Source organism: Cibotium barometz, chromosome 2 (assembly GCF_041138505.1).
Source record: "Cibotium barometz isolate CiBa-2024 chromosome 2, ASM4113850v1, whole genome shotgun sequence".
NCBI classification, from domain to species: Eukaryota; Viridiplantae; Streptophyta; class Polypodiopsida; order Cyatheales; family Cibotiaceae; genus Cibotium; species Cibotium barometz.
Window position 1 is genome coordinate 38,830,988 of NC_141047.1, and position 27,119 is coordinate 38,858,106.

A 27,119-nucleotide genomic window follows, 5' to 3' on the forward strand; every position below is an offset into this window, starting at 1 on the left:
TGTTTGGTAGCTTTACTGGTTTGGCGTTGTAACAGTATGCTTCTGGGGAGATATCTTCAATCATGGTTTGGGATTTGAATCAAGAATCAGTGGCATTCAATATCGTTTCACAGTCAGACAGCACTGTTTCTGCTTTGGTCAGTTCCAACCCTCTCAGAGTGATGTATGTTTGACAATTCTGTGTTAGTCTCCCTCCTGCTGGCACGTTTGCATTGGCACTCATTCATTAATTTTTAAAAAATAAATTTGCAGTCGGCCTCTCAAGCCCTATGTCATCATGTTACTGCTGGCTACTACGATGGCTCTGTTAAAGTGTTTGACATAAGATCTCGAGATCTGTAAGCTCTGTAACTCTTGAATTACTACTTCTTTTTCTGTCTATTTTTTCAATGCTATCCTGATGGGGGGCAAAGTGGCTAAGTTTTCAAGTAGATGAGCATTTGCTATTTAATGTCATCATGTGCCTACAACCTGAAGGTCTCTCTCTCTCTCTCTCTCTCTCTCTCTCTCCATGGACAGTTTTGTATCACCCCAGTGAGATAGCTATATTTATGTTTTCATTCTGTTTTATTTTCCATTCCATGATGAGATATGCCATGGACATTATTGTATCACTTTGGTCTCATAGGCCCATTGGGTCTTTAGTAGAGGCTTAATATATCTTTCTTTCTTTCTCTCTCTCTTAGAACTGGTCAAGAAAGGTAAGAACAAGGAGGCCGAAAGCACATCTACCTCGAAGATTATCAACCTAACCATTGAAGAGGAACAAAGAAGAAAGACAAGGGAACTTCATGTGCGGATCACGGGTCTTAAGGTTGGTGACAATGTAGAGGAGGAAGCCAAAGATTTATACACACACATGGGCATTTCGAGGCCTACACACACGGGGGCTTGGAGAGTGGGAAAGAAAGACAAGAATGGAGGAGAGAGCTCGAAGGAGAGAGCTTTCATTTTACGCTTTCCCACCTTGGAGGCCAAGAAGGATTTCTTGGCCAAGCGCTTCGCCCTTAAGAAAACGGGCATCTTTTTAGGAGATGACCTCACCTTGGCACAGCTAGCACATATGATGGAGTGCATGCGGGAGATTAGGGCAGCCAGAGAAAAAGGGAAGCTAGCATTTTACAGAGGAGGCAGAGTGGTGATACTAGAGAGACGCACCACCTGACGGTGCAAGACCTATGGGACCAGTCTGAGACTTGTAGTATGGAACTGCAACGGAGCATTGAGACTGGATGTGGGGGCCTTTGAGGACAGCTTCAGAGATAGGGGCATCATTTTCTACTCGGAGACACATCAGGCCCCAGGCAGCACATTACCGAGAGTGGCGGGATAAGGATGGGAGACGACTTGTAGACAGGAGGCCCGTTCGAAGAATGGTGGTCGCGGATCTGGAGGAGTTGCAGTTCTTTTTAGAGAGGAGCTTCAGCCATTCATCTATGTTATGCGCCGCGATGAGAGTGCGAGGTACATGTGGGTAAGAGTGAGGGCAGATGAGGGTAGACCCCTATACATTGCTATATGTTACTTTCCACCCAGCACATCTCATTATGCAGCGCCCAAGGGGCAATCTCCATATATGATTCTAGACGAGGACATATGGGAGTTCTCCAGGGAGGGAGATGTTATCATAATTGGGGACTTTAATGCTCGAACGGCTCAGTACCAGACCTCCTTTGACACTTCGGAGGAGATGTTGAGAGAGAGAGATGTGGAGGAGATGTGTTTGACCCGGAGATCACAGGACGAGGTGGAGTGTACTGAGTATGGGAGATACCTCTTGGAGATGGGGACAGCACATGGGCTGGCCATTTTAAATGGCCTAGAGAGGTATCCACTTACCAGTGGCTTTACTTGCTTTCCACACAGACATGGGGCCAGCACAGTGGATTATGTTTTAGTCTCGCCAACCTTTATCTCGAGTATCCAGGATTTTGCGATTGGCCCTAGGCCCATCGGAGTTACGGTGGATCATGCACTTTCTCCTTTACGGTGGATTTCCACTACAGTACCCGCCAGGTTGGGCAGTCCTCCTATCACCCGAGATATACCTTCGGTAAAGAGACAGATGGAGTATACACCGCAGAGATCTACAGCATGTTGAGTGCAGAGGATCCACAGTGGCCTTTAGCAGAGTTCACACAGATCCCACCAGAGGCTTTACATACAGCTGCAGCGGTGGCCTTCCCACACACGCAGACCACAGTACGACCACGTCCTGGGAGCATGCTCCAGAATAGTTGGTATGATGATGACTGTAGGGAGCTCAGAGCCCGGCTACAGAGAGAGGTGGCCACAGGTGTTACTACATATAGACAGTCACGCATCATCTTCCGATCCCTCATTCGACGGAAGAAGAGAGCATTCTTAGCTCCGCTGGAGAAATGTCCACCCACTTCTACTTTCTTCACAGCAGAGATGGTGAGGAGGGCCATCAATAGATTGCATACAGGGAGGACAGAGGATCATGAGGGAATTGTAGCCGAGCATTTCATACATGCTAGAGATATGATTGCAGACTTGCTAGCTCTCATGTTTAATAGAGCCATGTGTGAGGGGTTTCCTGGGACTTGGAGTACTTCCACGATCGTGCCGGTACTCAAGTCTGGAGATCCGAGCCTGCCGACTAACTACCGCACCATTATGATTGGTCACTCGCTGGCCAAGCCATATGCCTCTATTCTTGAGCAGGTGTTTAGCATATGGGCAGAGAGACAAGGGGTTCGAGCTCAGGGACAGGCCGGTTTCAGGAGGAGATTCTCTACTCTGGATCATATCTTTACCCTCAGGGCTATGATTGAGGAGGGCAGAGCACATGGGAGGAGGATCTACTGTGGCTATGTGGATTTCCGCAAGTCCTTTGACATAGTGCCCAGAGCTAGACTGATGCGCAGGCTGCAAGACTTGGGGGTTCCATGTGAGCTCATTTGGGGTATTATGGCACTTTATGAGACAGTAGTTGGGCAGGTGCGGACTTCAAAGGGTCTCCCAGTACACTCCACTATAGGGGTGAAACAGGGCTGCCCGCTCTCTCCGACTCTATTTGGACTATACATTGATGAGATCTCTGATTATATTGGGACACGAGGGGATAGAGAAGCCCAGTTGGCTGGCACTTGGATACCTCTTCTCTTATATGCTGATGATATTGTGCTTATAGCAGACTCACAAGAGGGTATGCAGAGGCACTTGGATACTTTACATGCTTATGCACAGGACAGTGGGCTCTCAGTTAACCTTGGTAAGACCATGGTTATGGTGTTTAACACTACAGCTCAGTGGGTCTGGAGATCAGCGCCTATTTTCACATATGGGCAGGAGACAGTGGAGTATGGACGCATACACATATCTTGGAGTGGTGTTCATTGGGCCCACATTTTCCATGAGGGGGGCAGCAGAGGCCAGATTGACTAGAGGATATGCAGCACTAGGAGGTCTAGAGAGGATGTGCTCACAGGTACAGTTTCAGGAGCCACGCATTAAGCTGTGGCTTTTTGACACGCTGGTCACATCGGCTATGCTATATGGAGTACAGATCTGGGGGCCTAGCCTAGATTGTCATAGTCGATCAGGACGCACATACGATGGACCGATATGGGAGCACCACCGATCGTAGTCGAGGCTCTTGCCAGATCAGTGTCCTTCATTCATAGCACTTGGGAGCTTCCCCGACACCGGTATGCACGACTTGCTTTAGAGTCCTCTCATCAGCTAGCCATGGAGGGAGACTTCAGGTTGGTATGCGCAGATAACATCTTGGTTTGAGCTCCACGTGTTCAATTTAGACAGACTTCCACCCTTCCAGTGCTCTCTGGAGGCACCCTCTCTCACCTTGGCACATTCTGAGATTAGTAGAGTCATTAGACAGGACCTCATTCAGTTGGACACTAGGAGGACATGGCTAGAGCCCTTACAGGAGTTGGGGACGAAGATGGCTTTCTATAGAGACCATCTTCTCCGCACCACTGAGGATGGCTTTATACTTTGACCGAGCTACATGGATACCCATCTGTCTCATGGATTGAGGTGCGTCATTGGGCAGATCCGCACCTCTTCACATCAGTTAGAGATAGAGACAGGCAGATTTAGAGGCATACCTCTAGGGGATAGGATTTGTCAGATTTGTTGGATAGAGCCAGAGACGGAGGAGCACTACATCTGTTGCTGCACAGCATATTATGAGATTCGAGGGTGCTACCATTGCCTTTTCAGAGAGGGATTTGGACCACTGGCTAGAGTCATGGACTATTGTGATCAGCGATGCTTGGGTTTTTATCTCCTGGAGATCCGCAGGCTCAGAGAGTCCATTATCAGGAGCAGACGCCCGACTAGCAGGGAGTCCACACAGAGACAGATTACTAACTTCTTTAGAGGGACTACACGGGAGGACACAGAGCCGACAGCCCAGCAGTGGGCACCCCGTGGGACTCTAGTTGAGAGAGCTATCCAGTTGGGCAGATCCAGACGCACGAGGGTTCGCGGATCCTCACATCAGAGACGGTGCCTACACCGAAGGATTCAGAGCATCATTGCGAGGCATCGGGCTCGTCCGACCAGGCATCTCACTATGGCAGATATCTAGGCCATCCGGCAGAGACCCATGCTAGAGCTCCTAGGATGGTTACCACTCCAGCCATATACTGTTGTACTCATTGTCACTTTTGTACCCCCCCATATTCATGTATTCATGTATCCAGGTACTCATGTACCCCATTTTGACTAGTAGCATTAGCTCCCCACTCTGCCTAGTTGCTGCTTCCGGATGCTTCCTATACTGATGTATTGTAGGGCTAGATACTTACCTTCAGTTCTTTCTTTTCTTTTCCAGACAGTGTATCAGATGTCACATGGTTGTAACTTTGGTCTCGTAGGTCACTTTGGCCTTTTGAAGACGTTAATATAACATTTCATTTCATTTCATTTCCTCTGGTCTTTACAGTCTCATAGACCCATTTACTATGGATCACATGTAACCTCTTTTCGGTCTCTTAGACGCTTCGAGTCTTTTGTAGACATTAATAACATCTTTTCTTTCTTTTAAACAGCCACTCAGCAGCTCTTCGATAGCTCTTGCAAAGCAATTATGCTTACAAACCTACTCACATAGAAGTGGTTGGCATGCCACCTCTTACAAACACAGAAGTGGCCTGCATGCTCACTTCCGGAGAAGTGATAGAAACTCAGTTCAATGATGTATTCATGAAGATTTGTCTACTGTTGTGATATTTGTTTGCATCAACCTGCACCTACTCTTGGGCACTGACGATGTGTACAGGGATGCCATAGCACATAGTCTGCTTGATGGAGTTTAATGGTGTGAAGCGTTGTGAGTAGACTCTTATGGAGTTTAGATTGCAATGTGTGGGAAATAACATGGACCTTCCATTGGTATGGCACCTCCCAACGTTAGGTCCATGTGGAGCAACTCCAACCTTGAGGCTTGACGAACAGTCCGCCGTGCTTGTTGCTCAAACTCTGGTGTCTAAACCACTGAAGCCCATTATTCAAGTTCATTACTAAAGCATGACCTTAGGCCCTGCTTGGGACTTGATCCCAAGGGAATCCTTCTTGTGGGAGGTAGAAACTCACTAATATAGGCTTAGGTTATTATAAAATCATACCTATTAACAAATAGGCCCATTATTCAAGTGCATGACTAAAGCATGACCTAGGTCTTACTTGGAACTTCATCCAAGGGAATCCTTCTTGTGGGAACTAGAAACTCACTTATATAGGCTTAGATTATTATAAGAGCATACCTATTACCAAATAGGCCCTTTCACACTAGCCGGCTCCGAAAGTGATCTTTAAGTTACTTGTAACACTTAGTTCCAACTTTGTTATGCCCTTTAGGGCCATAATATATACCCTTATTTAAACTAGGACCACTCATCCAATGGTGAAGTTACTAGCAAGAAAGTTAGGAAACTGTTTTTAAGAAATTCTAAAGTCTTCCAAGAGCTATCTTCTTCATAATGTTTAGCATCTCTCGAATGTTGTTTTTCTCACAGTAATCTAGAACAGTTTTTGGCTTATGTGGAATGTTATGAGCTAGATCTTCTAACCAAACGAGTTGACCATCCGAAACAATATTATCTCCAGCACCCAATATCTTTGTTAGTCTATTGACATGAAAGACACGATGATTCCTCATCCTTGGGTGCAAATCAGTTTATAAGCTACCTTATTAACTACCTTAGTGATTTTACAAGGCATCCTTGGGTGCAAATCAGTTTATAAGCTACCTTATTAACTACCTTAGTGATTTTACAAGGCATGCTCTTAAGAGAAAGCTTGTAAAGCCTTCTGGTTTTCATAACATATGAATGCTTTAGGATGCTTTAATAAACAATTTCACCAATGTGACATTTTCTAGAAGAGTGCTTCTAATCCACATAAAATTTATCTCTATTCTGAGTTATGTGAAGGCTTTCCTTAGCAAACTGCAACATTCTTATTCCTCTTGCAAGAAATTAGAACCTGTTTGCACCTTGCCGTTTTGCTAACCAATGGCTGACGTCACACATAAACCCAAAAAAAAAAAACTAACTGAACTTCGCATGCTTTTGCAATGTATATGGAAGCTCTACTTGCAGAGATAATCTCCCCGATTAGATTATCTCCTAGAAACATAGTCTTGAAGCATATCTTCAAGTGTGATTAACTTTCCCTATTTTAAACATCAGATTGAGGATGGTCTTTTGAACTCGTGTTCAACTTTGTATTCCAGCTCTTGAACACCTCTTGTCAAAAGCGACTTGTAAATTTATTATAACAATCGTTGATATTATTCCCCTGCAAGCCATAGGAGCTGAACAATTTTTTTACAAACTATAGTCGTGGAGCTCTTATTGTACTTTTTGTTGAAAGAGTCCTTGCTAATTTAGTTAGGGATTTTAGGCCACCCAAATCGCATGATAACCCTCTACTGATTTTAGGCCACTTAACAATGAAATTCATAGAGATACTCTTCCATTTCTTTTTGGAGATATTTAAAGGATGCAATAAACATGCTTGTCTTAGACATTCTGCTTTATTGACTTGGCATTGTTGACAACCCCACACGTGAAGGTCAACATAAGTTTGCATCTCTAGCAGATTGAAATCCTTCTTGACCAAATCGAACGTCATTAAATGTCCAACATAAGGACTGTCATGACATTCAGGAACTATTTTTTTTTCATGGTGTCTAGAATATTGGGGGATGTAAATTCAACTTTTTCAATATAGCGATTCGTTTCATTTTAAGTATTGATCCTTTTCTCCTTTTGCTAAAAGTGGGTCCTTGTACCCATTTGGAGTTGTCGTGTCTTGGATTCTAAGCCACATTTCATGGATATAGCGATCATACTTACGAAGTTCTTGCGGGAAACCATAAAGAATAGAGTGACTCACCGTGAAACTTGTCAGGTTTATAAAGCTAATGTAGATGAAGGTGCGAGCCAATGTATTTATGAAACCCTTCTCGCATATTTCAATGTCAAAGTCTTGCATCAACTCCTGACAATGTCTCTTCCAACCTCGTCGATATCTCTGCGAAAGAGATGCTATTGACCTTAGAAATGGCCTGGGACATTTGTAGCCTAATTGCCACTCTCGGATAACAAACCTCAATATCGAACACGTACATGAGTTCAACCCATATGTCCTCGCAACCACTTAGGTCAATCTAATTACACGTGTTTTTCAATAAATAGTGATCTATTGATGCAACACAACTGGCACCATACAACTTGTTTCTTCAAATTTTCAATGCATGAACCAATGCTAGAAGTTACTTTTCTTCAATAGTATATGATGACTTTGCCTATGGAAGTCTCTTCCAAAGGCTACAGGTCTTGCATCCTGAGACAAAGCTGCACTTCTCGCAAAATTAAAGGCATCATCTCTGCAACAAAAGTTTTTTTTTTTGAATATGCGTTCTGGAGCATAGGTGCCTAGGTAACTAGCTCTTTTAGTATCCTAAAGCACCGATCTAGCTCGTCCACCCTATACAGGTTCATGATGTGGAAATCCAAGGTCTCTTGGTAGTGTTGAATTTGGACTTCCAGCCTAGGGATTGGCTGGTCTCACCAAATATTTATGACCACTTGCTTCCGTTGGAAATCCGAGTGTTTTCACCAAATGCAAAGAAATTCAATCATGAGTGGAATCATTGTTAAATAAAATTCGTTTTGGGGTTGGGGTTTTATACGCGCATTGGGCGCTAAAAGTTGTGCTTCTTGTCATGGGTGGGGTTTTAGTCTTTCTGATCCAGCTGTTAGCAGTCATCTCTTGTCTGTACATTACACACCAGGACCATTGTTGTGGGTGTGCCCGCCCATTTAGGTTTTTATCCCTTTTTTTTTCCATTTTTCCATGTATTTTCCCTATTTTTATGATCGTGGGGCAGTAGTGTGCTGGCCGACTGGATTTTGTATTGGCCAACTAGTTTATGCAGGCCGACTTGCTTTTTTACTGATCGTGGACATCCAGTGTGCTGTAGAGATGGTGGTTCTCTCCTGCGTGTGCTCGTCTTCAACGTAGAGACTTGCTGGGTGTGCTCTCAGTTTTCTTCCTCATATCCGTAGCGTATTCCGACATCATATCAGAGCCCCATGTGGCTTGAAGCTTGGAGATATTGGAGAGCTTGCTGGACTGTTGATTTCTTGAAGACTTTGGAGACCTCGCGGGAGATTTGAAGAGCTTGCGGGACTTTTAGTTTTTGGTGCTGATTGGAAATCTCTTGGGCTGTTCCGAACTTAGAGATCGGGTAGAAGGCGGCCATCACCGTTGGAGAGCCACCTTGCACATTACTTGTTGCCTCTTCTTCATTTTTCTTCCCAACCATCCTCCCTTCACATGACCAAAGTAACCCCTCCGAGTGTCACAGACGGGCACGTGTATACGGAAGCAATTCACTACCAAAACAGCATACATACATCAACCATTCCTGGCATATACATGATTACCATCATTGTGAAACATCACATGAGCATATACATCCTGCAAACATAAACCAACTTGCACATGACACAGCACTAGGGGCTGAAGTTGGGCCAGCCTCCCCCCTGAGGTATCTTTATTACCAAGAGAAGTATTTATATGTACAAGACGCGGGTGCCCGAAGAGTACACACTCATCCAGCCGACACCAGATTTAAACTCTGAAAAACATAGGTAAACACATTACCTGCAACTCCTCGGTCACCAACCAAGGTGGAGTGTTCACCAACCACTCTTGTTGCAACACCCTCGGTCACCAACCAAGGTTCAGCGATCACCAACCGCTCTTGTAGAAATACCCTCGGTCACCAACCAGGGTTGAGCGATCACCAACCGCTCCTGTAGAAATGCCCTTGGTCACCAACCAGGGTAGAGTGATCACCAACCACTCCTATTCTTTAATAGAGCGGTCACCAACCCTCTAACAAAGTGCTGTCCCAAACTTGCAAAACAGTAACCAGCCATGGTTTTGGCTCACTGGCCACCCACACGTTCCACCAAATCACATCCCCATGCTTGATACTTGTCTAGGCACATGTTAGCTCAAGTTTCGTCGCGAGAAACCTCTTGCAAACCTTTAAAAACGGCCAATAATGGCCCTTACAGCAGCGGGCCAGCTCTTGTTGAGGCTCTGTTCACTCCATCCAAACCGTGTTCTCAGCAGAGTAGCACAAAAACAGTCCCAATAGCCATGCGCCAGCTTCTAGAAACAAATCTAACAGCTTGCAGCCCTGCACCAGATTTATCCAACTTTGAAAAACATAGGTAAACACATTACCTGCAACTCCTCGGTCACCAACCAAGGTGGAGTGGTCACCAACCACTCTTGTTGCGACACCCTCGGTCAGCAACCAAGGTTGAGCGATCACCAACCGCTCCTGTAGAAATACCCTTGGTCACCAACCAGGGTAGAGTGAACACCAACCACTCTTATTCTTTGATAGAGCGGTCACCAACCCTCTAACAAAGTGAGTGCTGTCCCAAACCTGCAAAACAGTAACCAGCCATGGTGTTGGCTCACTGGCCACCCACAAGTGCCACCAGATCACATCCCTAGGGGACATGTTTACTCAAGTTTCGTCGCAAGAAACCTCCTGCAAACCTTTAAAAACGGCCAATAATGGCCCTTACAGCAGTCGGCCAGCTCTTGTTGAGGCTCTGTTCACTCCTTCCAAACCCTGTTCTCAGCAGAGTAGCACAAAAACAGTCCCAATAGCCATGCGCCAGCTTCTCGAAACAAATCTAACAGCCTTCAGACCTGCACTAGATTTATCCAACTCTGAAAAACATAGGTAAACACACGACCTGCAACTCCTCGGTCACCAACCAAGGTGGAGTGGTCACCAACCACTCCTGTTGCAACACCCTCGGTCACCAACCAAGGTTGAGCGATCACCAACCGCTCCTGTAGAAATACCCTTGGTCACCAACCAGGGTAGAGTGATCACCAACCACTCCTATTCTTTGATAGAGCGGTCACCAACCCTCTAACAAAGTGCTGTCCCAAACCTGCAAAACAGTAACCAGCCGTGGTTTTGGCTCACTGGCCACCCAGAGGTTCCACCAGATCACATTCCCAGGCCTGATACTTGTCTAGGGACATGTTTGCTCAAGTTTCGTCGCGAGAAACCTCCTGCAAACCTTTAAAAACGGCCAATAATGGCCCTTACAGCAGTCGGCCAGCTCTTGTTGAGGCTCTGTTCACTCCGTCCAAACCCTGTTCTCAGCAGAGTAGCACAAAAACAGTCTCAACAGCCATGCACCAGCTTCTGGAAACAAATCTAATAGCCTGCAGCCCTGTAGATGCAGTCGGCCAGTCCTGTAGAGAGAGAAAGAGAGAAATAGCAGCCAGCCAACCCTGGGACTCTTGCTCTTGGCATGTACTCGACCTATAGTTCATGTAAATGAGTAAACTTGCTGTTTTTGCTGTCCAAACAGCTCCTAACAGCCCAGGTTTTTCAGATGAGTGCTCTACAAGGGCTTGCCCACTTCGGCCCTCCCACACCCAAAATAGCAACTCGTGGAGCTATTTGGGAGTGCCCGGGTGCCCATCTCTCATAATTGGCCTTGGTTCATTAGAAATAGTCCAGCCTGATGTGAACTCACTTATAAAATTATAAGTGTGTCTGCCCACACTTTAAGTGAATGTGAACCCTGCACCCAATAAACCTTAGTAACATGAAATAATGAATAAATTGGGTTAAGTGTGCACACTTACCACCTGCAAAACACATAAGGAAACCATATGAGTCCCAAACAGGTGTGCACATGCGTATCCACGGGTTGTCCAGGCGTCCCCGGTGCCTGTGGACATTCATAGGCAAAATACCAAGCAATGTCCAGGCATCAAAAACAAGTCATCCATGCATGTGCAACCATAGTTGTCAGGTACGAAAAGTTCGATTCAGTACAATACGTTCAAATACAGTCTCGGAACGCATCATATTTTGAAAATAAAAATATGGTGGAGGTACGGGTCCATTTAAAAATTACTTAAAAATAAAAAAATACGGTGGAGGAAGAGGGAGATGATTGAGAGAGTCTAGAGGGGAGAGAGACTTGAGCCTTGAAGGAGCCAACTATGGCATTTGGAAGGTTATGATGGAGTCTGTATTGGAGTCTTATGACCTCGTTGATTTCATTATTTTTGGTGTTTCACGGTCAGAGTTGGAGGATCGGGAGCTTTTACCCTCTACTCGAAAAGAACGAGAGGCTCAGGCATAGCTATGGGATCGTCTTAATGCCCGTGTGCGTTCTTTCATCTTACTTAATTGCACACCACAGGTGATTAATCATATCAAACATATGACACTGGCCAGAGGGATTTGGCAGTATTTGGCTTCTCTGTATAACAGGGTATCACCGATGAAGCGGATTTCCTTGGAAGTGTAGATGTGGGTGTTGGGTCTTGCAAAGGCTTCAACGATCCGGGAGCACATCAACAAGTTGCAGGCTCTTCAGCAGGAGGTTCTTTAGGCTGGGAAGGAGATATCTTCAGAGGACATGGCCATCGCTTTGCTGTCTCATTGACATCTCAGCTCAGCTTTCTACTCCTCTTTGATTAGCGGTGGAAGGCTTAGCACATCACATGGGAGGAGCTAATGTCTATGGTCTTGGACCCATAGTAACAAAAAAAACCTGTTTCTAGCTTTCGAAACCTCAATACCTCGAAACTTCGAAACGGTTTCTAAAAACCGCGAAACCTCTGCAATACAATAGTTTCGTCCAAATTTTAGGTTTCGTTCCCCCATCCCTCTTGGTGAAATTTTCTAGGATTTTTTTTTTCCTTCCGTATCTTCCTCGTCAGCTTCCTTTCCTCTTCTTCTCCTGCCTCCCTCTTTCCCTTTTCCATCTTTTGCTTCTTTCACATCTACTCCTCCTTCCTTCATTCTCTTCTTCTCTCTTCTTCTTCCTTTCTCTTCTTCGCCTTTGCTCTTGTACTCCTTTTCTCTTCTTTTCCCTTTTTCTTCAAACACCATCCTTCAATGTCTTAAATCTTTTCCAATTTCTACCTTCTCTTCTGGACCGGGAAGTGCGTTTTACAAACCCTCCTCAGGGCGGATGTTTTGAGGCCTTTACTAGCCATTGGGCGCAAGGCCGTAGTAAGGGCAAAGGGAAGTGTTCACAGGAGAAGTCTTCTGAGCAGGAGACCGACTTGGATCATGATGCGTTGAAGGCAACGAGGACATGTATTAATTGTGGCACGGAAGGCCACTATTGGAGGAAATGTCCTAAGCGGAGCATCGACAACGGTGCATTTTTCCTAGCAGTAACTGTGAAGACTCCAACTTTTGTGCACTTAGAGATTATGGACACCGGCATTTCATCTTCTTCGAGTAGGGAGGCGGTTGGACTCACCGCTAGGGACACATGGGACTGGATTCTCGACAGTGCTGCTGCCAAGCACATGAGTCCTTCCTGAGAGTTATTATAGGATCTTCGAAGGCACGCACGTCACATCTTGATTGGCGACGAGTCAACTATCCTTGTTCACAATGAGGGCAGGTTAGAGATCGTTCCCGATGGCAGAGGGGGGAAGCATTCCTCCCATGTTCTTTTCGTCCCATCTCTTGGTTTTCATCTATTGTCAGTGCATGAGGTTTGCAAGATTGGTGTATGGGTGGAGTTTGATGAGCATTTTGTTGCTCTCTGGGACAAAGCGACAGGCCAAGTTGTATGGGAAGGCGGAGTGGAGAATGGGATTTACAAACTCTCAGGACTCTCTTACAAGTTCTCAGTTAGGTGATGTGTGGAAGTTTCCTCACGACCACTTGAATGTGGATACGTTGCAATGGCAGGCTTTCTGGGACTAGTTGGAGGATGGCTTGCCAGATGATGGCTGCAGGCAGGAACATTCTAGTTCTTGCATTCTTCAGCCAGAGGAGCCTTTACAGGTAAACTATGCTTTGATGTCTTGTATCATTCGGGACAAAGAGCCTCCTGCAGTTAAGGAAGCTCTTTCCGAGGGGACTTGTAGAAAAGTCATGCAAGTGGCAGATGGTGACTTGCAAGACGAGGTTTATGTTGAGTACCCTTCAGGCTTTGAGGTTTCGGGTTCAGAGGGGGTGGTTTACAGGTTTCGGAAGGCCTTGAATGGTCTTAAGTAGGTTCCCAGGACTTGGCATACCAAAGTTATAGTTGATGATCTTTGTAAGCAATTTGATGCCTCCTTGTATTGGAAGCGGTTTGGTTTATTGATTTGGTTGCTGAACACCAGATTGGACTTGAGCTTCCTGGTGGGGTTGTTGAGCTCATTCATTCCAACGCCTTTGAAGAATCATTGGGATGCAGGATTGCAGATCTTGCGGTATCTGCAGAGTACGAGGGATCTTTCTATGATATGAGAGGGGGAATGACGGATGGAGTCAGACTCCACGGTTGGAGTGTCCAGATTAGGGAGGAGATCTAGACACGAGGAGATTAACATCAGGCTATGGATTTACCCTTTGCTCAGGTGCTATTTCGTGGAGCAGCAAGAGGTAGCCACCTATTGCCTCGTCCTCTACAAAGGTAGAGTACCGGGCTTCTTGTGGTACTGCTTGCGAGGTGGTGAGGTTGCAGAGGTTCTTTGGCAAGATTGGGTTTCCAATGGTGGAACCCACGGTCATCTAGAGTCACTTTGTTCATAAGAAGTTTTTTTTGGCTGATGACATCGTGCTAGAGTTTTGTTCGATGGAGGACAATGTGGCGGACCTCTTCACGAAGTTTCTACCTCAGGCTAGGCTCCGGTAGCACTCCAGCTCACTGGGGTTGGTTCCACATCCAGGAGCTGAGAGAGGGTCTTAGCAGTCAGCTCATGTCTGTACGTTACACACTAGGGTCATTGTTATGGGCGTGCCCGATCGTTTAGGGGTTTATCCTTTTTTCCCATTTTTCCATGTATTTTCCCTATTTTTATGGTCGTGGGGCAGTGGTGTGCTGGCCGACTGGTATATGCAGGCCGAGTTGCTTTTTTACTGGTCGTGGGCATCTAGTGTGCTGGTGGCTGTCTTTAGGCTGGCCGACCAGCACTACAGGGTGGTATAAATACCGCCCATGGTCTCCCACCTTTTCTCTTGTACCGGATATTGTATATATTAGAGTTTATACAGCTTCTCTCTTCTCTTTTGTGTTTGCTCTTCTACACTCAGTTCTGCGCTTAGATTCAGGCTGGTGGTTCTCCTGCATGTGCTCGTCTTCAGCGTAGAGTCATGCTGCGTGTGCTCTCAGTTTTCTGTCTCATATCTGCTGTGTATCCTGACACCAGCTTACACTTGTCTGAGCCAAAAAATAACCCTTGCATACATGTAAGGGTTGCATTTGATCCTGCACTTAACCAGTGGTTGAACTCACCTCACCTCTCGGAACCCTCGACATACTTAACAAATGGGAAACATTGTTGCTTTTCAGCAAAAAACCACTGGACCCGTATTCAACCCTTTCATGACCTCCTCCCTTCCATCTAGGCTTGCCATTATGTGTGCGACGGTGCGAATTGAGATCATGGGGATGCTTCTAGTGTGGTTTCTTAGACATGCATGGAAATACAATTAGGGTTTATGCATGTCCACTACTGTATATGATGGGACCGAAAATTAAATTTTATCACACGATAAACAAAATGATTAGAGGATACAAGAAAGGTGACAAGTGAGGATACAAGAAAGGTGCCTGCATCAAAGTTGTAGGGCTGCATGCCCTAAGAATAGGGCTCCTTACATTGTGAACTGACACGTCGGCATCTTAGGCAACTTGGCCTTTTACTAGAAAGGTTAAATCTGGGACGTCTTAACCTTTGACCTTTCTGGATGCCTACAATTCAAAAAAAGCAAACTCGTATCCATCAATTTTCACGCGTGCATGTGGCTGGCAGAGAAATGGCACACATGCCTATCATGAGTCAGTGCGAACATGGTCAATATACAGGTGTTGTGTCAATGCCACTTTGACATCAAAGCTGCCTTGTAGGCAACCTCGCTATCACCACTTCTCTGGCAGACGTCTGGAATGATGCCATGATTGAATACATGTGGAAGGGCTCCATGGAAGGATTGGTATCCTGGTGTGAGTTCCAGGCATGATTTATGAACTCATGGAAGGGTGGTAACCCGGGTGAGTGACTCTGGACTCATGGAAGGGTGGTTATCTTGGTGAGTACTTTTTAGTCCCGTGTGGATGGCGCCGTGAACGGGCTAGTTGGATGTACAAGATGTAAGTTGGGAGGTTTCATCCACTATGCTTGTGCACCAGCATATGTATGTGAGTTGCACATGCATGGATGACTTGTTTTTGATGCCTGGACATTGCTTGGTGTTTTGCCTGTGAATGTCCACGGCACCGGGGACGCTTGGACAATTCGTGGATACGCGTGTGCACACCTGTTTGGGACTCATATGGTTTCCTTATGTGTTTTGCAGGTGGTAAGTGTGCACACTTAACCCAATTTATTCATTAATTCATGTCACTAAGGTTTATTGGGTGCAGGGTTCACATTCACTTAAAGTGTGGGCGGACACACTTAAAATTTTATAAGTGAGTTCACATCAGGGTGGACTATTTTTAATGAACCAAGGCCAAATATGAGAGATGGGCACCCGGGCACTCCCAAAAAGCTCCACGAGTTGCTATTCTGGGTGTGAGGGGGCCAAAGTGGGCAAGCCCTAACTTGTAGAGTACTCATCTGGAAGTTATGGGCTGTTAGGAGCTGTTTGGACAGGAAAAACAGCAAAGTTACTCATACGCATGAGCTACAGGTGAAATACATGGGAAGCACAGGGGTCCGAGGGCTGGCTGGTTGCTATTTCTCTGTCTACAGGGCAGGTCGACTACATCACAAGGGCTGCAGGCTGATTGATTTGGCTCCAAGAGCTTGCACATGGCTGTTGGGACTGTTTTTGGGCTTCTTTGCTGAGAAGAGGGCTTGGACAGAGTGAATAGCTCCTCAATAGGAGCTGGCGGAATGTTATAAGGGCCATTATTGGCTGTTTTTATAGGTTTGCAGGAGGTATCTCGCGACGAAACTTGAGCTAACATATCCCTAGACAAGTACGAGGCTTGGGGATGTGATATGGTGGAACTTGTGGGTGGCTAGTGAGCCAAAACCATTGCTGGTTACTGTTTTGCAGGTTTTGGACAACACTTTTTTAGAGGGTTGGTGACCGCTTTATCAAAGTATAGGAGCGGTTGGTGATCACTCTACCCTGGTTGGTGACCGAGGGTATTTTTACAGGAGCGGTTGGTGATCGCTCAACCTTGGTTGGTGACTGAGGGTGTTGCAACAGGAGTGGTTGGTGACCGCTCGAGCTTGGTTGGTGACCAAGGAGTTGCAGGTAATGTGTTTACCTATGTTTCCACAAATGGATAAATCTGGTGTCGGCTGGATGAGTGTGTACTCTCCGGGCACCTGCATCTTGTACATATAAATACTTTTGTTGGTAATAAAGATACCTGGGGGGGGGCTGGCCCAACTTCAGCCCCTAGTGCTATGTCACGTGTAAGTTGGTTTATGTTTGCAGGATGTATATGCTCATCTGATGTTTCACTATGATGGTAATCATGTATATGCCAAGAATGGTTGATGTATGTATGTTGTTTTGGTAGTGAACATGTGCTCGTGTGTGACAGTGGTATCAGAGCATTGGTGTCTTTCTTGCTTCAGAAAGGCGTTTTTTGGGCGTACGGAAAGCTTTTTGCTGGGCATACAGATTGTGAAACATGAGCATGTAAGCAGGGTCTGGTGAGCATTCAGATGCTCAGCGGTTTGCTAAATCCGCATATTCTGACCAAGCGATGTACTTTTAGAGCTAGGGGCATGAAGTGTCAAGTTAGACGCTATCGTGAGGAGACATCTAAATTGCGGACTGTCAAAAATGACCTTGATGTGCAAAGGGTTTTGAATGGTAAGAAAAAGAAGGGTACATGTGTCGATGCAGCCTTTGAGGCCATAGCAGCAGAGATGGGATATAAAGATCCTAGAGAGCTGGCCATATCTTATTTGAAAGGCAAAAAGGATGTATTGGGTGATGCAGGTACAGAAGGACTCCCCGCGTGGAAGCACATGCAGATTCCAGTACATCAAGACATGTAGATCCTCTTCACGTTGAGAGCGTTCTTCAAGTGAAGATTCTTATCACTCCACGAGCGTGTCTCGAGTACGTGGGAAGAGACCCAGTCATGAGTCTCCTAAGCCTAGACATGAGGCCAGAGACAGGTCTCGTTCTAAAAAGAAAAGCCGAGAGTTCAAGTCAGGAGACAAAGACGTGAAGTTTGAGAACATCTATGGCAAGATGGATACCACGAAGGCGCTTGCTTTTGTGAGACAATTTGAAATTGCTTTGTGCAATGAAGGTTTCTCTGAGAAGTCTAAACTCAGGTATGTGGGTATGCATCTCAAAGGGACAGCTAGTGATTGGTGGATGGCCAAGCTTTTGGATGCAAGTGTTGCCCACACATGGGATGACTTTAAAATTCAGTTTTATGCTCAATTCTTGCCTCCAAACTTTGCCAAGAATGTACGCAAGGAGTGGGATTGGTTGAAGCAGGATGAAGGGGAGATAGTGCAGACATATATAGCTAAGTACTGGAAGGTACTACTGAAAGTTACTCCCTTTATCTCTCTTTCTAATGGGGAGAAGAAACGGAAGTTTGAATCAGGTTTGCACCCCATCATTCAAGAGAGCTTACAGGTGTACCCAAATCAGACTCTTCAGCAGTTGATAACTTCAGCACTCACTAGCTGAAAATTTGCATATGAAGTGGGTTAAAAGCAAGTGAAATTGAGATTCATTTAAGGGCAAGAGACGGGCTAAAGGGTGGACAGCCCTATAAAAGTGAGCAGAAAGATGCCTCACATACAAAGGGAAACTTGTCTAAGAAACCGGGGGGTAAACGCAATGATTTTGGGCTGTCAAAACAGCAGAGGCTTGATTAATGCCCGCAGAATCCCAAGAATACAGATTCTAGTGCCCGATGTGTAGGGAAACATGGGGCAACCCCCAGATCATAGAACAATATGTAAAGCATGGGGACAACTGAGGGATCAGCCCACACTCTTTTTGTTTGATGATGCATCCACAGATAATTTCATTTCGGTATAGCTGGCTGCTGCCATAGGCTTGGATGTATCAGATTTTGGGACTCAAATGAATGCAGATGCCGCCTTTGAGGGTAAAGGAGTTGATGTAACGCCGATCATTGGCAAACTCCGAATTCATATACAGGGATATCTTGATCACGAGAGTTTCTTGGTTGCTGCTCTCACGGGATGTGATGTTTTGTTGGGGATGCCTTGGCATGCTTGTAGGGAGCCCAAGAAGGACTATAAGTCCAAGAAAATCAGCTTTGTGCATAGAGGTATAGAGCTTGTTATAGAAGATGGTACTCTAGGTAGTACCATACCTATCGTAAGTCATGTTTAGGTTTCCAAAATAATAAAGAAGTCAGCTTGTTCTTACTTGGTTTTTGTACGAAAACAATCTGAACATGAGAATGTAAATGTAGATCATCTAACCCGAGAGCACATAGACTTTTTGGGTGGTTATGGTGATTGTGTCAGGGATGCATTACCAGGAGAGTTGCCACCTGAGCGTCCAGAGGATCATCGTATTGATGTGATACCTAGGAGTACGTCCCCGAATAGACCTCCTTACAGGGTGAGTGCAAGTCAGCAAGAAGAGATTATGGCGTAGGTTAATGATTTGCTTGAGAAAGGGTTGATACGCCCTAGTTCATCTCCTTATTGCTCACCTGTGTTGTTTGGGACGTACAGGATGTGTGTGGATTATCGTGCCCTTAACAAGGTGACGATAAAGAACAGGTTTTCGATACCACGTATTGATGATATTTTGGATAGGTGAGAGGGTGCAACATGTTTTAGCTGCATCGATCTTAAGAGTGGATATCATCAGATACGGGTGGCCCCTCAGGATATTCACAAAACTGCTTTTCGTACGTAGTTTGGGCTTTATGGGTTCTTGGTGGTACCGTTTGGACTTACCAATGCTCCTGCCACATTTAATCGTATGATGGATCATATCTTCAGAGCACACAGAAAGTTCACAGGTACTTTCTTTGATGACATCATTGTGTTCTCTAAAGATGAAGAGCAGCATAAGGAGCATTTGGCCATAGTGTTTGAAGAGCTTCGTCGCCATAAGCTCTACATTAATGGCAAGAAGAGTGAATTTTTCTTGGCTGAAATTCATTACCCTTGTCATATTGTATGAACGGATGGGTTACGTATGGATCTCGCCAAGTTGCAGGCTATAAAAGATTGGCCAGAATTGAAGAATGTACATGAGATCAGGAGCTTTCTGGGATTATGCTCGTATTATCGCCGGTTTATTAAGCTGTTCGCCGAGATTGCTTCCCCTTTGCATGATTTAACAAAGAAGAAAGCTTCTTTTCACTTGGGTGACAAGCAAAGGATTGCCTTTCTTAAGTTAAAGGAAGCAATCATGACTGGACCGGTGTTGATCATTCCAGATTTGCGTAAACCTTTCTTGGTGGAATGTGATGCATTTGGGAGTTGTATTGGTGCAGTGTTGAACCAGGAACGCCATGCAGTGGCATATGAGAGCCGTTGGTTGCAACATGCCGAACTCTACTTGCAGGTTTACGAGAAAGAGTTATTGGCAGTGATTCATGCTCTCACGATGTGGAAGCATTATCTTTTGGGAGTTGAATTTACCGTTAAGACTGATCATGAGAGTCTACGGTATTTTCTTACACAGACTAAGCTATCTGAGAAACATATCAGATGGGTTTCATTTTCAGATTCTACTTACTCCTGGTAAGAACAATGTAGTGGCCAATGCACTATCCCGAAGGCCTCAAGTAAGTGCTATAACAATAGCCTATCATAAGGTCTTATCAGATATGCGAAATTCTTATCATATAGATGATGATTTTCAGCATATATGGGCTGGTTTTCAGCAGGGTATAGCAGCCCCGAATTACTCCATACGTGATGGGTATTTGATGTTTCATAATCGCTTATGTATGCATAAGGGTGTAAGGCAGAAAGTGATGGATGAATGCCATGCACCGCCTTATATAGGACATAGAGGAATCCTTGCCACTACACAGGCTTTGGAGAGATACTTTTTCTGGCCAGGGATGTGTAAAGACATAGATGACGGTGTGCGCCAATGTATGGTTTGCTAGAAAGTTAAATTTGATAGACATAAGACTCTGGGGTTGCTTCAACCGTTGCCATGGATTTTATCATAGATCTTCCAAAGAGGCAGCAAAGGAATGATGCCATCTGGACTATTGTGGGTAGGTTCAGTAAGCATGCACATTTTATTCCAGTACGGAAGACCATAAAGCCAGAGCGTATGGCAAAGATATTTATGGCACAGGTTTTCAAGGATCATGGTATGCCAAAGATGATTGTGGGGGATCGTGATTGTCGCACCACAAGTCTGTATTGGCGAGCATTGTTTGATAACATGGGAACAAAACTGAATTTCTCTTCTGCATATCATCCAGAGATAGATGGGCAGAGTGAGATTGCAAATTCAGCAGTGCTTGATCTTTTGAGATGCTATGTGGTTGATCGCAAATCAGATTGGGAGAAGTATTTGTCACTGGTAGAGCTTGCTTACAACAAAACAATGCATACTTCTACGGCCAAGGCGCCCTTTGAGATTGTTTATGGCAAGTTTATTTTGCCACCTATCCTTCGCACGAAGGATGAGATATTTGCAGCAGATGAGTATGTAAGGGATTTGGATACGGCCTTTGCACATGTCCGGACAGCCATACAGAGATCCCAGGATAAGCATAAGAAAGCTACAGATAAGCATAGAAAGCAATTGGATTTGAAGGATGGAGATTGGGTGCTATTGAAATTCCAAAAGGCTCGCCTTCGCAACCAGACTGGGAAAGATGGTAACTATCCGAAGCTATCTTACAGGTATTATGGACCATTTCAGATCTTGGAAAAGATCAATGAGGTAGCTTACAGGCTGGTGTTGCCAGATATTTGGCGGATTCATAATGCTTTCCATGTCAGTCTCTGGAAGAGATATGTTGGTTCTGAGCCAATGGAGCCGGTTATCGAAGATCAACCCGAGGTTGATGAGCTAGAAGAGGTATTGCAGCCTGAGCATATTGTTTTCTGCCAGAGGCAGGCTTGTCCGTAAGTACCTTGTGAAGTTCAAGAACTCTCCAGCACTTGATGTGAAGTGGATGGACGAGGCATATTTTAAAGACTCGAGAGATCTTCTTGCGGCCTACTTGGAAGCTTTTCAGTTGCGGGCAACTAATTAGAAGCTGGGGGGAATGTCACTACTTCTCTCGCAAACGTCTGGAATGATGTCATGATTGAATACATGTGGAAGTGCTCCATGGAAGGATTGGTATCCTGGTGTGAGTTCCTGGCATGATTTATGAACTCATGGAAGGGTGGTAACCCTGGTGAGTGACTGTGGACTCATGGAAGGGTGGTTACCCTAGTGAGTACTTTTTGGTCCTGTGTGGATGGCGTCTGTGAACGGGCTAGTTGGATGTATAAGATGTAAGTTGGGAGATTTTAGAATGTCACCTGTTCTCTGGCAGACGTCTGGAATGATGTCATGATTGAATTGATGTGGAAGGGCTCCATGGAAGGATTGGTATCGTGGTGTGAGTTCTTGGCATGATTTATGAACTCATGGAAGGGTGGTAACCTGGTGAGTGACTCTGGACTCATGGAAGGGTGGTTATCTTAGTGAGTACTTTTTGGTCCTGTGTGGACGGCGCATGTGAACGGGCTAATTGGATGTACAAGATGTAAGTTGGGAGGTTTCATCACTATGTTTGTGCACCAGCATATGTATGTGAGTTGGACATGCATGGATGACTTGTTTTTGATGCGTGGACATTGCTTGGTATTTTGCCTGTGAATGTCCACGGGCACCGAGAACGCCTGGATAACCGTGCACACCCGTTTGGGACTCATTTGGTTTCCTTATGTGTTTTGCAGGTGGTAAGTGTGCACACTTAACCCAATTTATTCATTATTTCATGTTACTAAGGTTTATTGGGTGCAGGGTGCACATTCACTTAAAGTGTGGGCGGACACACTTGTAATTTTATAAGTGAGTTCACATCAGGGTGCACTATTTTTAATGAACCAAGGCCAAATATGAGAGATGGGCACCCGGGCACTCCCAAAAAGCTCCACGAGGTGCTATTCTGGGTGTGGGAGGGCCAAAGTGGGCAAGCCCTAACTTGTAGAGCACTCATCTGGAAGTCGTGGGCTGTTAGGAGCTGTTTGGACAGGAAAAATAGCAAATTTACTCATACACATGAGCTACAGGTGGAATGTATGCGAAGCACAAGGGTCCCAGGGCTGGCTGGTTGCTATTTCTCTCTCTACAGGGGCTGCAAGCTGATTGATTTGGCTCCAAGAGCTTGCACATGGTTGTTGGGACTGTTTTTGGGCTTCTCTGCTGAGAACAGGGTTTGGACGGAGTGAACAGAGCCTCAACAAGAGCTGGCTGGCTGCTGTAAGGGCCATTATATCTTTTCCTCTTTATTGTTTTTGCTCACTACAGGTGGTATATACACCTGATTGCGATTCCGAGCAGATATCTGTGATCAGCAGGCAAAGGGCAGCAACCCCAGCACCCCACGCGTGAAGAACAAGTTGGTGCTGATTCTGCTATATGGCCAGACACATTGTCAGGACGTACACTGTGTTGACCTGTACAGGCAGATTTCTCTGGCCTTTCTCTACTGGTTGACCTGTTATGCTGCTGGCCATCCTTCATCCAGGAGTTGAATACTGTCTTTGGAGCTGTCCGGGCGGCCTATACGCCTGCTTTAGCTCCCGTCACGCTCGGACATCATCAACAACTCCACCCGTGCCTGAAAATGATACAGGGGTGTCCCCACCGGTGCCAGTTCTCTGTTTTTCAGCATTCTCGCGTCGTGACAGTGCAAGTCAAGCGCTAGTACGGGAACACCAGTGTCGTGTGTGGACGTTGAACGCTAGTGACATGTTTGCATCTCTGTAGTGAGTGATGGGGAATGGTTGAAAGTCTTCACCGATGAATTCTTCTCCGACCAACTCTGTTTGGTATTTGTATTCATTTCATTGTCTATGTCAAATATAAAATCTACTTGGTATTGCGGGGGGGATGGGTTGGCCTAGGCTCCAGTCCCAATATGGTGTATCTGTGCAAATTGCAGTTTTCAGCTTTGTTATGTTTTTGTGCTATTTCTATTCCATTAAATGTTAAAGTGATTATTTTTTAGGAGATGGTGTCCTATACGTGCTGTCATCGTGAATTACACGACCCGTGCAAGACGTTGCCCAGAGATCCATCATTGATTTCTTCATGGACGAAGCATCCACATCAGCCACCCATGCCCACACCGCCACATTGAGATCAGCTCATACCTGCCATACATGGGGCCATATTTGTGTCCCGAGAGGCAGGCCTATTCCATCCAACGTCCCAGGCGCCGCCCCCAAGCCAAGGCACCTAGGATCTCCACCACACAGAGACAGATCCATGAGATTCTCCGATGACATGACATGCCCTCTCATAGCTAGAATCCCATCAAAGCTGAAATCAGGCCTAAAACTAGTCGATTCCTCACAAAGACAAGACATGTATAAATTGCAGCAGTAGTTTGAAGGAATAATCCTATCAAAATTAGAACTTGCATCTAAAGCTGAGTTCATTTGACTCTGATACCACTTGAAAAGCCAGTGGTTTGGGTTGCATGTCCATACCTTGTGAATGTTACGAGAATCAAATCAACCAGGTTTAGCATAAGAAACAATCAAGCAACACATTTGACTAGATAAAACACCCTCCCCCCAAGGAGGGGTTCAACCAGCTCAGCCCCCATCTAGAGCTTCTCACACAGAGTCACTAACTAGCTTTTCTCACTAGCCAGCTCAGCCCCCAGCTAGAGCCACTTTGCAACCCCAAGTTGTAACGCCTTTGGGTGGGAAGATCAAGCCACTTCCGGAAAAAAAACTCTTAGTAAGGTGTCCTTAACATTAAATCTTTTACGGAGGGTGATTAATGAACTCTCAATAAATGCCATGGCCCATGTCAGTCCAATTATTTATGCCAAATTACTGTCCTTTAGTGGACAAAACGCATAATGACAAAAATAAATTTTTTTCTTAAATACGTTAGTTTTAGTATTTTTTGTTGCTTGCTGCCAGAATTGTTGCTTTTATTCTTTCGACTTAAAGAGCTGTTTTGAATTTCAGAATTTGCGGCTTGGCTCCACATAAACAGAAGGTTGTGAGCATTGATTTCTTGCCTGGCATTGATTCAAGAAAGGTCTCTCTCTCTCTCACACACAGCTACCTCTTTTATGAGCTTGGAATGGATGCATTGAGTGCAATTGTTTTTTATCAATGCACCTTCTAGGTTAGAATGGGGTAGGATAATTTTTCTGCATGCATACATATTAATTTTATTTTATGTAGAGCCGCCATACACTTAAGAAAAGAGCCTACTTAGGCAATCCAGGCTAAAGTAACTTGATGGTTGTGTTTTTCATGTTTTCCCATTTTATTATTCTCTTCCTGAGTTGGCTGGATCATGATTTCTCTTACAGATGGTGTCAGCAACAGGAGCAGGAGATCTGAAATTCCTTGATTTGAGAAAAAGTGCAGCACCTTATTTGGAGGTGGATGTATATGACAACTCACTGTCAGCTATGGCTGTACACAGGCATGCGCCTTTCATTGCAAGTGGTTCTTCTAAGCAGGTTATTCAGGTTTTCAATCTGCAGGGTGAGCAGCTAAGTCATATTCGGTATCATAATAGCTACCTTCTTGGGCAGCGGATAGGGCCTGTCAGTGCGCTCTCTTTCCATCCGTATAAAGTATATCTTGCTGCAGGGGCTACTGACTCAAATGTGTCCATTTATTCTGGAGACAGTGGTCCTTCATGATACAGCAAGATATTTCTGTTCCTGAAGGGGGTGCCTCCTAAGTTACCCAGGCATGCGTGCTTTGTTTGGTCCTGATTTTCCAAAGATGAGCTTCTACAAAAAGCTTGGTGAAATTAAAAAAGATAACCTACCTGGTTTTCACTGAAACCACTTTGGATAATTCCTGGTGGATTGAGACAATATAGTGGAATGGAGGCTGTGGAAAGAAATGGTAATTATATTCTTTGGCTTGTACTGAGCCATTTTGCCAGATAAAAGTATTGGGTGAGCTAATGGAAATCGTGCTTGGATGGAGGCAGATGCAGCGAATCCAACTTTGTAAATAATTTGCTTGCATCCTGCTGATCTGCAAATCCTGACGTGGACAAGGTGCAAGAGGAGTATCCTCTGGTCTTCTGCAGTGTGATTGGGTTCACACGCATGCCCAGCAGTCAACGGAAAGGGTAGCTCAACTCTGTCGAAGTTTTTAACAAATGGGGGACGGCAGGAGGTGTTTCTAGCAGAGGAGCTACAGGTTTTTCTCATCTTGTACAAAATACTCTATAAGTTTATTTAGAAAACATCCAGCGTTGGCTGATGAAGTTATTTGGGATTATATAGTCAATTTGGTTCCAATGAGGAATGGTGAAAAATACGGTGGCAAGCATACTGGATGGGAAGAGGGCTTGGATTTCAGCTATCTACTATAAGTTGCCTTCTCATTATTTCAGCTATGCTTTTGTTACACCATTGTGCGCAAGAGCTGAGAAAAAGGAGTCCAAATGAAGGTTTCTTTGCCACCAGTGCCTTTATTGGTCCCATCCAGGCCAATTAGGAGCACACAATGTATATACATGCACCTGGCAGTTGATGTCATATTATTGTTTTTTGATTTGTACTATATAGTGCGTTTTGCGGTTGCTGCCATCCTATATTCTTCTGGCTCTTACGCTTGCCTTGATTATGCTAATCATCTTTCCGATCAAGTTCTCTCTCTAGCTTAAGCTTTCCATTATGCATAATCATGTTGCTCCTTGATCACTATGAGCCTCCATGATGCTGTTAATCGTGGCATTACATATTGTAGTCCGCTTCACTCATGAACAGATTTCTTTTTCAACTAAATGATCCTTTCTTGGGACGAAAAAAATGGCTAACCAGTCTCCAGCCTTCATGTTCTTGTGGTCATGGTACAGTCAAAGGAACTTTAAACAAGAATTATAGGATCAAAGGCTCGGGTTAGAAGAAAATCGTGGCTGCCACTGTAAGGACAACACACTGCAGTTGTGGAAAACACTCACAAGATTCACTCAATACGTTCGAGTTCAAAGTACATGACAACATGACCAGCAGGGTTTTCTTCTGCGTGCTATATACAATGACAGATAATTGGAAGACTACTCACCTAGCCATTTGTCTCTTAAGTAGGCTTGATGGTTCTAGTTAGTTTAGAAAGGGTAGCTATCTTCAAGGTGGCTCCTTCTTCTTTGCTTCATCTCCACTTTGAGTTTGTTGCTTCTGCAAGAAAGGTCTTATGGGCCTTGCTTTTGGCAAAACAATCCTGCTTTTCATGGTTAGGCTTTCTATATAAGATGCAAGGCTTCTTAGGAAATTCCTTTCTTTGAAATGGATGTCTTTCGTTCATGGTCCTTGCAGCCTCCTCTCTTAAAGTAAACTTCCTCTTGTAAAAATGACCTTGCCTTTGCTTGATATTCTATTTCCTTTGTGAGTAGAGAGGTCTCTATATTCATTAGTTTAGGAGAGGGT

The 27,119-nt window shown here is 45.0% G+C and overlaps 1 protein-coding gene across 3 annotated transcripts in view; it reads left to right on the plus strand.

The window, feature by feature from the left end:
- LOC147641040 (regulatory-associated protein of TOR 1-like) overlaps positions 1-26,284 on the plus strand; it is a 133,256-nt gene extending 106,972 nt beyond the window's left edge. For 2 of the 3 annotated variants that reach the window (XM_086817721.1, XM_086817726.1), the window contains 4 exons: positions 36-137; positions 253-338; positions 24,682-24,754; positions 25,035-26,284. In XM_086817721.1, the coding sequence (XP_086673847.1) occupies positions 36-137; positions 253-338; positions 24,682-24,754; positions 25,035-25,373 (600 nt within the window). In that variant the 3' untranslated portion in view covers positions 25,374-26,284. The remainder of the gene's footprint in view (positions 1-35; positions 138-252; positions 339-24,681; positions 24,755-25,034) is intronic. The other variant, XR_015268790.1, reaches the window with a different exon arrangement.
- The last annotated feature ends 835 nt before the right edge of the window (positions 26,285-27,119 follow it).